The sequence below is a fragment of the Macrobrachium rosenbergii genome, chromosome 3, assembly GCF_040412425.1.
Source record: "Macrobrachium rosenbergii isolate ZJJX-2024 chromosome 3, ASM4041242v1, whole genome shotgun sequence".
In the NCBI taxonomy this organism is placed as follows: Eukaryota; Metazoa; Arthropoda; class Malacostraca; order Decapoda; family Palaemonidae; genus Macrobrachium; species Macrobrachium rosenbergii.
This window is the reverse complement of record NC_089743.1, coordinates 89,096,792-89,109,638: the sequence shown is the minus strand read 5'-3', so window position 1 is coordinate 89,109,638 and position 12,847 is coordinate 89,096,792. Positions and strand designations below refer to the sequence as shown.

The window sequence follows — 12,847 nt, the reverse complement described above, 5'->3', positions numbered from 1 at the left end:
TGCAGAAGTATCTAGGTTTTGGTGTATTGCTATTATTGTCACATTGTTAGTTTGGTTAACTTTGTTGCTAATTAGTCAGGATGTCAGACTCTAGTTCTTCAGGCATTCGGTATTGCACTGAGGGTTGTAAAACTAGATTAGTCAAACTTTCTTATGATTCTCACACTAAGTATGTTAAATGTAGGGGGCTGGAGTGTAATAAAGATCTTAATTGTTCCAAATGCCAGGGTTGGGATGATCAAAAGTGAAGTGTGGAAGTCTCACTCAGACAAATCTAGATAGGGATAGAAAGAGTGAAGGCAGCCCTTCTACTTCTTTACCCCATACTCCTTTACCAGGTTCCCTTGCTTCCAATCTTGACACCATCGCGAGACAAATCTAGGTTTGACTAAAAATTTGAGTTTTTGGCCAACACAATTATGGAGTTGGGTGTTTCTTTTAGAGCTTTTGTGAGAAAGCTTAGTGTCTGAAAAAGTGTGGTAGCAAAGTGACAGTGCTTTTTATGTTGAAGAAGGGTCTTGTCCCGCCTCCCTGCACTGAGGAGAAGACATACTGAGGTCCATGGGAAGCTGGTGGGTTTACAACAGGCAGTCGCCTCTGTTGGAGCCTGTTGTTGCGACAGAGTACCACTGGGGCATGCCTCTGGTTATTGCAGACAGTTTGTCGCCAGACTCAGGATGACCCACACAGGAAGCGCCAGCAGCTCCTGGGAGCCAGCCGCCTCGGCCCTCTGGAAGAGGGCACTCCACTGTGGCAGACAGCTCCCCTCCTCCTGTCAAGAGGTATAAGGAGGTCAGTGTTAGCCCTCAGCCTTCCTACAGCTTCGCTGTTCCGCCTCCCGTCTCTTCAGCACGTCCCCGCCAGATTTTTTGGGACAACCCAGAGTCTTTCAGGGCCCTCGAATGCCTTGTATTGGTTCCAGAGCACTCAGACCTTCCACATAAGTGATCTCTCGCTCCCGAGTGCCTGGCTCCTAGGCACTTGACACCTGCTTCGGTGCCCAGAGTCTTCCACACCAGTTCGTTCGGCGCCATCTTCTGTACGCTCTGCACCAGCTGTGGAGCACTCAGCACCATTGTCTCCCCTTCCACACGCTTCAACTAAGGAAGACCCCTCTTTTAGTTGGCTACAAAGAGGGAGCAAGGTAAAGCTACCTTTGCCTTCCCTCCTCCTAAGCTTTTGAAGAGGAAGTACCGCTGGAGAGGCTCCTCCCTTGGGAGTTTCTGCCTCTTCCCTTGGGGGTTTCTGCCTCCTCCCAAGGACACTTCTCAGGTTTGGTTGACACAACGCGTCATTCTGTGTTCTCAGCCAAGGTTATGTTTTCCTCTCCTGATGTTGACCACTACATCAGGAATCTCTTTAAGGTCTTGGAGAATTTTAGCTTCCTTGATTAGACCGTGGGGGCTTGGACGAGGAAGATCGAAGACTGTCCAGAACTTGCAGACTTCATTTCCTACGGGCTGGGAGTGTTATCTTGCGGTGACAAAGCTGTCAGGGACAGTTCTGCTGAGCTCGCCTCCCGTTTTTGGATGGGGATTTTAAAAAAATGGGAGCGGTGATCCTCTTTTGCCATGAAAGGAGTCACCACAATGCAGAAGTCGGCCCTGTTGTTTTCTCCGTTAGACAAATTCCATCTCTTCCCCAGGACACTGTCAAGGAAGTCTGCCCTGCAGAAGAAGTCTACGAATGATGATCTGGCTCAGCCTGCTAAGCTCCTGAAGGAAGCTCCGTCAGTATTAGTTAAGTCTTTCTTGCCTCTGCAGTCTCAGCCCTTTCGAGGAGGAAGATCAAGACCTCAGCCTAGACCTCGATCTAATGTGTGTCCTCCCTTGAGGTCCATCAAGAAATCGTTCTTCAAGCCAGCCCCTTCACACCCCAGTTGGAGCCAGACTGCATCTCTTCTGGGAGGAATAGAGCCGCAGAGGGGTGGAACCTTGGTTAGTCCAAGTGCTGAGAAGAGGCTACTCCATTCCTTTCAAAGAGAAGCCTCCATTATCCAAGTCACCAGTCACCTTAACAACTTACTCGGGAGGGTCTGAGAAGTTTTTATTCTTTCTCAGGAGTGTCGCAGTTCTCTTTATTCACACAAAGGCAGTAGAATAGGTATTGGACCAAACCTCGGGGTTTTTCCTAACTGGTTTGTAGTTCCCGAGTCATCGTGGGAGACTGAGACCTTTCTGGATGTCACGCTTCTCAATTTGTTCAGAAAACGGAGTTCACATGTAGACGCAACTGGCCACTCATGTACTGAGACCTTTTGACAATGCTTCAGCACTCAATTTGTTCACAAGGTCTGTTTCACGTGCAGACAAACTGCCTGCAGTCATGTCCTCTCCAATAGGGGTGACTGATGTCACCTGGGCATGCAGGGCACTATTTTCCACGTCCCCATCCATCCGGACTCCAGGGAGTTTCTGTGGTTCATCTTTTGGGGCAAGGTTTCGGCCCCACAGGTCTTCAGGTTAAGATGAGCACTGACCAGAGGCAGTACCCACCTGCAGTAGCTCTCTTGCAAGGTAAGGAACAACCAGCATTGTACCGATGCTAGCAACTTTTCTGTTTCAAAGTCATTACTTTCTTAATGTTTTGGAGTAGAATATGTCCATGCTTCCCACCTTTCAATGTTTAATCAGCTATGTAATTACTCGGTAAGTCACATATAAAAATGACATTTTTATGATAAAGTTTTAATTATACTTACCAAGTAATTACATAATTGGGTCCCTCCCCCTCCCGTCATATGGACATCAGGGCTCAAACGAATTGAAGCTCTCTGCTGAGTTGTACCCATCAGTCCTGAATGTGGGCGGGGCCTTGTCACCTACACAAGCGATGGTAGTGCCACCACGAAATTTGAATTTTTAGACTGCTGCGGTAGGAAGCTTGTAGCTATGTAATTACTTGGTAAGTATATATAAAACTTTATTTTATCATAAAAATGTAATTTTTGTTTTTTGTAAAATTATAATTACAGCTCACACAGTATCATAACAGATAAGAATTAAAATCAGTAACAGAATGTGAGTACAGTATATTTATGATAAAATATTTATGAGGTATACTGAGATTGGGAGATGCAGTACTTTTGTGAGGTATACATGTTTTTTCTAATATTTATTTGCACTTTACTTTGCAAAATTACATTTATAGCGGACATATCATAAAAGATAAGAACTAAAACTATCAGCAATCCCTGGGTGTATTTATGAGCAAGCAGATAAACAAGACGTCCTGGGATAGGGTGGTACATTACATTTCCCAATGAAATCTCTATCCTGTACTGAGCTACTAGAGTTGCCATAAGTCATATATGGCCCATTGAAGTGATATGAATATTTTTCCTGCAAAATTCGTTCAAACCATGTGGTGCCAAATACTGATTCTCACCTGAGGCAGTCCGCTCCCCACTCGAGAGCTATTATTATGCCTCACTTGATCATGTCCGTCCTGTAAGGGTTAAAAGCAATGACCCAAAAGACCAGTAGCCATGACTACTTTAGAGTACTTTTCACCATACCTCTCTTTGTTTTCTGTCACTGATAACACAGAAGATCCTTGACTCTGTTTTATGCAGGCCATGAGGCTTGATAGTTGAGGTACGTAATCCTAAGAACTAGTAAGACTATGAAATGATACATCAGAGCACATAATAGTACAGGCTCCTGAAATAAGAGCCCTTTTCACACTAGTAAGCACATTCTTGATTTCTCTTCTATGTCATTTGCAGGTGCATGGCAATACCTTTCACTTACGAGACATTACTCACACATGGTTAGATTAGTTTTTGTTAGGATTGGTAATTGCAGCAGTTCATGTTTTATTTTTCGGAAGAGGGAGTTTAGGGTTCATTATCCACCACCACTTCATCTTTCACCTTCACTTCTCACCATCAAGACACAGAGGCTTCTGGGGTTATTAGCTGCTACATCTCATGAAGTCATTAAGTGTCCTACCCTTCTGACCTAATACCAGCACTTGACTTACTTAGAAAGGTTTGACCTTACATGTGTAAACCATTGTGTTACCATGAGCCTTGGTCACTGACTCTTAGTTCCCAAGCAAGTTTTCTGGACCATGCAGGTAAATAAAACACCGGTACATTTAGTAGTACCTCCGCAACCACTTAAATAGCAGTCAATACATATATATGATTAATGGGGTTGTAGTGATATAAAAATGTTTTAGCAAAAAATTTTGTTTTAAAACCCATTATATTGGCACTAAAGGATTGCAAGGAAAGTTAGCTGGATTGATGCATAACTATGGGTGCAGATGGTACCTGTGCATTAAACTACCTCCTGTTTGATAGAAAAGGAGAAGGCTTGTGAACATAGGAATGTATGAGACACAGTATCATGCCTAAGTAGGTTTAATGGGTTTGTATGATAAAGTTTGTATTGTTTTATAAAGGCAAAATGTTTTGTGGTAATATATTTTTTTTTAATCTACAGGTCCATATGGAATCAATCACGGTGTAGAACTTCATGCTGACGTCCTTGCTTATGGACTTGATCGATTGGAGGATTTCAAAAAGACATCAGCATTAGATGCATTTTCTTTTTGTACCCCACAGTTTGTGCAAGGTGGGTGGATTTTAATGTTTTAAATAGTTGGTAGAATTTTGTTTTAGGTATATATAGTGAAAAAGATCTATGCCACTGAAAGATACATTTGTGTACAAAACAAAATGTTATAACAGTTGGAATACTTCAGTCACATGAATTCTATAGATCCAACATTTGATAGGTCTTATCTTCTTACCTATCTCGGTAGAGGAGAAGGCAACTAGAAAAGAAAGAGATCAGTGTCTTGATCAGTTCCACTGTCCTTATCTGTAAGATCTCATTTATACCGGAAGTGAAAGTGGTTTAGCATAGCTAAGAACCATCGTTCAAAATTCCATGAACATAAAAGTTCTTGTATACAAGTTATTGGTATTAAAGCCAATCTGGTAGTAGAAACTGATAAGGGAAAGTAGTCATGCTCAATCACTTCACGTTGCCAAAGAAGTGGAACTCCAGTACCCATGCATGGGCATAGACTCCAGTGACAGAAATTGTCTGATGTACATCCCTCATCCTGGAATGTGTCTGATTGATGTCTCTGTTGAGCATACTACTGCAACCCCATTCATCAGCACTGTATACAAAGATGGTAGGCCCCAGGGGACGTCCTGCAATAAGATGTTCTATGTACATATGTGCTAAGTACTCTATTGTCAGCTTGTGCACTGTCAATGGACTTCGCACCGTTGACAGAGGAGATGTCCTAGTATTGTCAAAGGAACGTGCATCGTCAACAGAGGAGACACCCTGTGAGGAGATCCCCTGTGATGACATAAGCACAGTAAGCTACTCAGAAGAGGAGTTGCCCTCTGATGATAGGACACCCCCTCCCCCCTTTATCTTGACCAAGGAACCACCATGGTGCCGTTCCTGATCAACGTTACGTAAAGCTTAAAGACTGTAGGCACAAGAAGAACTAGGATATATAAGGGTAGGCTAAGATGGGAAGTGTATCCAACCTAATCTAACCCAATTGCAAACTCTTGAAGAACGGGAAAATCACCTACTTATAGAAGTCACGAACCCAAAGAACATGCTCCTGGATATTGAAGAGCAGATTTGATAAAGATAGGTTCAAACCAGGTAGGCTAGGCTAAGAACTCAACTACTTAGGCTAGGCTAAGTAAGCCACCGAACCTGATCCCACCAAGTTCTTGAGGAACAGGATATTTCGTCATCTGTCCTTAGCCAAGAAAATCCAGAGGTGTTCTCGAATCCTTTCTTGATCTTAGAAGAGCTTCAACAGCCGTAGGAGCGATCACAGGTGGGGATTTAATCATCAGTATTATCATATGAATATTATTGAACTGACAAATGAAATCAATAAGCATTTCATAAGAAGAAAGAAAATCTTAATCTTCGAATCCTCCATTTCATATGGTGGTGGTTAAACCCATTAAGAGAGAGAGAGAGAGATCTGACCGGAAACAGAAGACCTCTTGTCACATGAAGGGCTCCCATCATTCCCTGCTCTTGATGAGTCACGTCCTCAGAATTGTGAAGTTTTGTCTGTGGACTTGTTAAGAGACATCCTCAGACGGACTTGATATAGTCACGACCATGGACAAGGGCAAATGGATGTGCATCAGCCCTCGAGTTGAAGAGGCATGTCTGCAGATGTAGGAAGTCAACTATCATAGAAGAGCAAGAAAATGAACCTCGCAAAGAGTGAAGTTCTTTCTGAGTACCTGATAGAGACACAAGCAAGAGAACAACGGGCTGCTCGGAACTTCCACAGTAGCAAGAACATGGAAAAGTCAGACCAAGTACTTGTACAGGCTAGTCAAGACCGTGTACATTACATCAGGGTCACGGTCACATAGGTAAACATGATTTCCACGGAAACACGTACATGTGTAGAAAAGTCTCGACCACGTACGTGTGTAGAAAAGTCTCAACCATATATGTGTCCAGGGTATTCCAGACCTCAAACTCAACCAGTAGGGTCGTGGTCAGGTATGTAATCTGAAGAAGAAAACGTTTCCACACCCTTCTGTAAGAAGAACTCGTACAGACGTACTTTCCTTCTTCCCTGATATCACATCCGAGTGATGAGGACTCTCTAGAAAAACATCGACAGGAATCTTGCAGGAGATTAAAGGGAGAAGCTCTGAAAGGATGGCGACTAACGTCACGGACATCCGAACATCGAGTCGACGACAGGCCCAGGGTGGAAACACATCCATGGACATGCAGAGTCCCTCACGTACATCAAAGGAAAGCGCATCATTTCTTTGGCTGGAAGTTCTTGAACATGGGAAGATGAACTTCGAAGGAAAGTGCATGAACTCTCTGGCTGGAACATCTACTAGAATCCCCACGGCTGCTTCTATCTTGAACCATCTGGTGAGAATTGTTGGCTCAGAGTTCTGAAGAAAACTGAGTTCCTGCTTGAGACTAATCCCCGGCCAAAGCTGAACGTTCAAGACAAGCATGCTCTGAGTCTCGGATTTCTGAAGAAACCAAAGAACTCGGAAGGAGCTACCGAGTCGTACAGTACGAATGTCGGTTGCTCCTTCTAACTGAGTGTCCATAGAAACACGGGCGGAGGAGATGCTAGTTCGGGGAATATTCCCAGAACTAGTATAGGTGACACAGGCTACCTCTTCAACTTGCCATATCCAAGGAAAACCATGCACCTGGTGCTCTGAGTTGCAGGATCTCAGAGAGATACCTATGTACATAGACGAGGGAGAGCACCAAAAGAAGGCAACAAAGACGACGATGGCGAAAGGATTCTCTTTTTCGGCTTCCACTGCAGCCAGAGGGTCTTACCACAGTACACTTATATGTGACAAAAGAGCAAAGAGTTCCCCAAAAAACCCCAATGTCTGAGTTGGTGGAAGACGGGTCGTACTTCTTTTGAAAGACCGAGCCGAGCCGATCGATCTAAACTATGTCGAAGGAATCGGCTGATGACGTGATAAGAACTAGCCATGACGTCACAATCTCATCGGTAACGTCACCTGAGCAGATGACTCTTACAAAAGCAGAAATTACAAATGTAAAATATACAACAAAAGGAAAAAAGGCCGAACGGCAGGACAGAGAAGAAAAGCAAGTCTTGTCGAGAGTCCAGCCAAAAGTAAACTGAAGAGATTGAATGCATACCGGTTGGGTGGGCGGTATTTCCGCCCCTACCATAGGTAACTATTACTATAACTTCCTTGCAAAAGTTTAACAGCCAGACTTTCCAGCTTTGCTGAAAGTTATCCATATGTAAAGACTTCAGGTTTGTATGTTAGGAAAAATACAAATTAATTAAAAATTTGTCTTTTTTTAATTTTCCTGCTGTGCATTTTGTGCCAAAATTTCAGGTAGTTTAAAATGGAATATAAGATCAAGTGTGTGGATAAGGATATTAAAATCATTTATAAATGTGGCTATTCAAGTTTGTTATTTTTTGTATCCGTAATATGGATTTTGGAATATGCAGTTCATGCATTTGTATTTTGTATTATTATCCACACTCGGGGCACAAAGCGAAAAAAATTGATGGATCATTGCTAAGACTGAAGATTGTAACTTAATCGGGTTTATTAGGAATACATTTTATTTGTCTTTGAGCAGTGTTGTTTGCCTTACAAGCTATATTACTTCAGGTTTTATTATGAGCATATACCTTTTCAGTTTAAATCTCAAGAATTAGACATACTTTATTCATAAGCATATATGTTTTGTAATTATAATTTTGACTTCAACAGGTAACTGTCTCTGTTTACCACCTGACATTCGTATGTACGACCGTGTTTACTGTGGAGCTTCCTGTCCAGAGACACATGAAAATTACATGAAAGGCCTCATTAAAGTAAGTATGCATTACTGTCAGTGATGGTATTTTGTCTTGCTTATTTCTGTGCAATGAACGGTGACTTGTCAGATAGTACAGTATAGTATTGTATGAAGTATGCTTATATAAAGAGTAGATAATTTCATGCTCTCTAAGCTTTTTCCTGGTTTTGCTGAATGGTTATGTATTTTATAAAACTCCTAATATTAGATGATTTGTAGTGTTAAACTTTTATGAACTGCACTGAGCATATGGGTATTTTTTAAAGCAGCTGCTTTTGGGATAATGTTACCTGCTAATAGACTGCATTGACATTAAGAAGCAATTATTTTTGCCAAAATAAGTAGAGTACAGTGTTATTGATATTTCTAATAGGCAATTATTTTTGCCAAAATTAGATGAAAATAAAACCTGTATGTAATGTTGGTGCTAGTCTTAGCATAGATCTGAAAAATATAAACTAGTAAAACAAAGACTATTGATTAGCTGCCAAATAAGGCACCAACTTAAAACTGGTATAGCAGCTGACCTTTGAAAAACTTCTGAATCGTTGATATCAGGTTTTAGTCCTCTGTGTTGTATGAACCAAGGTGCTTAAGTGTCTCAAGTCCATACCAGTATATGTTGGCCTCATAAGACTTCTCCCAGGTAATTATCAGGCTGAGTTCTTGACAAAGCTGAAGGAAGTTGTGGTGCAGGCAGTTCATAAGCTGTTGAAGTCAGCATTAATTGGTTCATATAGGTATCTACATAACCTGGTGCCAAGGTAAAGTGTTTGCTGGAGCTAGTACCCTGATGAAGACGTACTGAACTATAGCTAGATCTTTCACAGATCAAAGGAATCTCCTGGAACTGAGAAGCATTGGTATCTCAATATGGGCATCTTTTAGACCTTGAAAGGTAAAGTAATCCTCCTTTCAGATGGGGTGGCATACTGAGGCCTTATATCCATTTCTCCATCCTGAAAGGGGGCTGCTGAAAGTACAGATTTAGCAGGTTGGGGTTGATGAAGGGGCTCCAGCCTCCCATCACCTTGGGAACAGCAAACACAGCTGTAGAACCCTTCTGAAGTAGTCTGTTACTTCCTCTGTTTGCTGGTTGATTCCACATTTGTATCTTAAGGTTCAGACTCTGTCTTGACCTTGAGAGTAGGACTGTAATGGCATTGGGTGATTGAAAACTGAGGACCCTTCTCATGGCTCTGCTTGAGTTTACTATCATGACCTCCAGAAATTCAGAAGAGACCTTATTGATGATGATCTGAGTTTTCAGTGTGTGTTTGTGTGGATATCTTTTCATTTCTCTGGCTGATGACTTAAAGCTGACCTCTCTTCCTTATCATGATCAAAATGGGACTATACCCATAAAAGCTGAGGTCCTGGTAAGAGTAAAGGGAAGGAATGCCTTATTGGAGTCCTCAGAGTCTATTGGTCCAGGTACATCTTGGGATAAGTCAACTGGGCTACATGCTGGAAGCCCTGTCTATATCATTGCAGAGTCCAGTATGGCCAGGAAGAGGTGAGGGTCCTTGAAGTCAGAAGGTGAGATCAGTTTAGAGATTAATTCAGCATAGCAACCTTCTTAAAACCATGTTAGCTACAAGGTAAGACATCATTCAGATGGACAATAGTACCATTGCGCTATAAGCTTACAAAATCTATGACATATTGGAGTCACCTGACAGGAATTTACTGGTTCATCCCAAAATCTGCAGTTATCAGTTGGCCATAAAAACATGCACAGGACCTTCTCCATGGTGTCTGTCTTTTTCTGTTATAAGTATCATAGAAGGTCATATGAGTAGTGTTGGGCTTGACAAAAGCTTCATACTGCGGTGGAAGGCAGGGGGTGGTTAGATTTTAATAACCTATGTAGAGCAACTTGTCATCTTGTAGAATTTGTGTAGTTTAGAGGTTGACAGGAAAACATGTGTTACTTTGTACCATCATGTCATTACTAATCCCCCTAGTGGCCAAGGGCTTTGATACAGGGGACCCAGGGGGAGCTTGTGTGGTGCATTGAAGAACTTTGCGATGATGTTTTCCACCTTAGCAGTTGTTAGTACCTGCTCAGAGCACTTAGAAAAAGACTCCTCTTTTAATCTTCTGTCAATCTGTTCGTCCTGCCCTGTTTTTTCATAATATACTGTTAAATATCTTGGTTGCCAGACTCTTGTATGCAGATCTGTGATCTGTTGTTATTTGGCTGTTGGTGATCTGGTTCCAAGTCTCCTGTATTTTATGGGAGATGTCAGGCATTAGTACTGACAGTTGGGGGAGGGTTATTTTACCCCCACTGACCAGTGTGTGGTTTTCAGTTTTGTTTGGAGAGACAGACCAAATATATGTGCTTTTGTGGACTTGGCATCAAAGGTACCTCAGTAGTCATTATTTACTATTTATTCTTACCTTCTTACACCCAACTCCCTATTACATAGGTACTTATTGGTGCCCCTCACTCTACTGTGCCACTATGTCTGAGGGAGTGGTAAAGGGAGCAGGGCATTAGAGTTCATGATGAGTGGGTTTGTTTGAAAATTTGCTTTATTGTAAAAACATGGTTTTATCACAAACTCCTCATCCTGAAATGGCCTGAATTGCTATTTAAGAGGAAGGGCAAAGCAATTAAATCCAAGAAGGAAAACATAGCTGCCGGAAGTTCATAGGGAGAAAAGACTTGGAGTTGGGATGGGCAGGTCTTACAGGAGCACTTCTGTGCTTAGAGATTTGCAGTGGAAGGACCTGCTGACTAGGGCACTCCCATAAGCAATGTTTGTTTATTACTGAATTAGCTGACTGTATTCATATCATTGAGGATATGTGTTTCAGATTATTCTCTTTGCTTGGGCCCAAGATACAGGAATGTATAGCTAGCTACTGTTCTCTGTATTCATATCATTGAGGATATGTGTTTCAGATTATTCTCTTTGCTTGGGCCCAAGATACAGGAATGTATAGCTAGCTACTGTTCTCTTGTCAAGATAACAGTAGATTTATTTCTCTGCATGAAAAATCAACGTACGAAAACATAAAAAAAATGTTGGCAAAAGTAATGAAAAATAGAAATGGGGTGGAAGTCTGTAAAAACTGTGATTTTCAGTATTCATTATAAGAAAATTGAGATGAAATGGAGCAGTAAGAAACATTAAAAGAAAAATGCAACAAACTAAAAAATAAAATAAAACTGTAAAATAATGTTTTCTGAATGATTGATGTTCAGTTTAACTTGTCACCTATTCATGTATATTTTGGCTCTTAAAAAATCAGCTGTATTTGAAAATTTATTTGTGCCTTTCAGGTTTTTGATTGTAATTGTAATCATGAAAATATTAAGTAGTTCAAGAAGACTCTTGAGTCTTATTTTCAGACTCATCACCCTAGTTAAAAATGGTTTTTCATGTAGGGGATGGGCATGAAGTAATACAATTGAATAAGACTTAGGCAAGAAAGGTGACACGGCAAAAATCAGAGGAAATGGAAAGAAGTGACTGACTGTTATCTAACACTCCTCATTTACCTTTTTCCAATAACTGTCGTATTACTGTATTGTACAATAGACTGTTAATTATTTTGACATTTCACTGATACTCATATTTTTCCATTACAGGAGGGTGGTGTTTTAGTAATGCCACTTAACGATCAGCTAGTAAAGATAACACGCACTGGACCAACTACTTGGGAGACAGTCTCCTTGTTGCCAGTATCTTTCTCATCACTTGTAATGCCTGATGCATCTCATCCTCCTGCTAGCGTTCCTCTTCGTAAGTTACATTTTCCTCTTATTTGCATTTGAATGACGTTGTATGCTAGTTTGTGTTTTCATCTTGAATGGGAAATTTTGGCATTAAGCCTTAACATTTGAAACTTAATACTGTGGTCATGACCATTCTAACTGGCTGGATACCTTGCAGAGTTATGGATTACCATCTACATCAGGTTGTGAAATGTTTTGAGTGAATGACCAACTTAACAAAAGTCATTTGGGTGGTATCTAGAAAATTAGTGCCTTTTCTTTTGAATGAATTGTCATTATCAAAGTTTCGTCAGATTTTTCCGTTATGAGGTTAGATGAGAAAGATCTTTATACTCATTGTATATCCAAACCATCTCAGTAGTTGGGGTCTCAGTCAGTTTTCTAGTCTGTGGGTACCACATCCCTGAAAGTTTATTATTAGTATAATCCTCCAACACAGTTCACTAGAAATCTTGAGTTTTGTAGTTTTAGCTGTTCCAAATTTCTAATTTTCTTAAGAACATTTACAGTGGAACCTGGATGTTCTCACATAGTTTAAGGCTATTTTTTACAGTGGAACCTGGATGTGTCTCACACAGTTTAAGGATATTTGATAGATAATGGGATTTAATAAAAGCTTGCTTAAAAGCATGGTATACTGTATGTAAGTTATTATTGGGTTATGATTAGCAAAATATAAATCATCAAAAACATGCCCCTAAATAGCATACAAAGTCAACATGAGGCACAATGCTATGGT

The 12,847-nt window shown here is 41.1% G+C and overlaps 1 protein-coding gene across 6 annotated transcripts in view; it reads left to right on the top strand.

Moving 5' to 3' along the window:
* Positions 1–12,847, top strand: part of LOC136827210 (protein-L-isoaspartate O-methyltransferase domain-containing protein 1-like) — a 56,412-nt gene that overhangs the window by 33,173 nt on the left and 10,392 nt on the right. For all 6 annotated transcript variants that reach the window (XM_067084986.1, XM_067084992.1, XM_067084982.1 and 3 more), the window contains exons 4-6: positions 4,452–4,583; positions 8,270–8,373; positions 11,962–12,115. In XM_067084986.1, the coding sequence (XP_066941087.1) occupies positions 4,452–4,583; positions 8,270–8,373; positions 11,962–12,115 (390 nt within the window). The remainder of the gene's footprint in view (positions 1–4,451; positions 4,584–8,269; positions 8,374–11,961; positions 12,116–12,847) is intronic.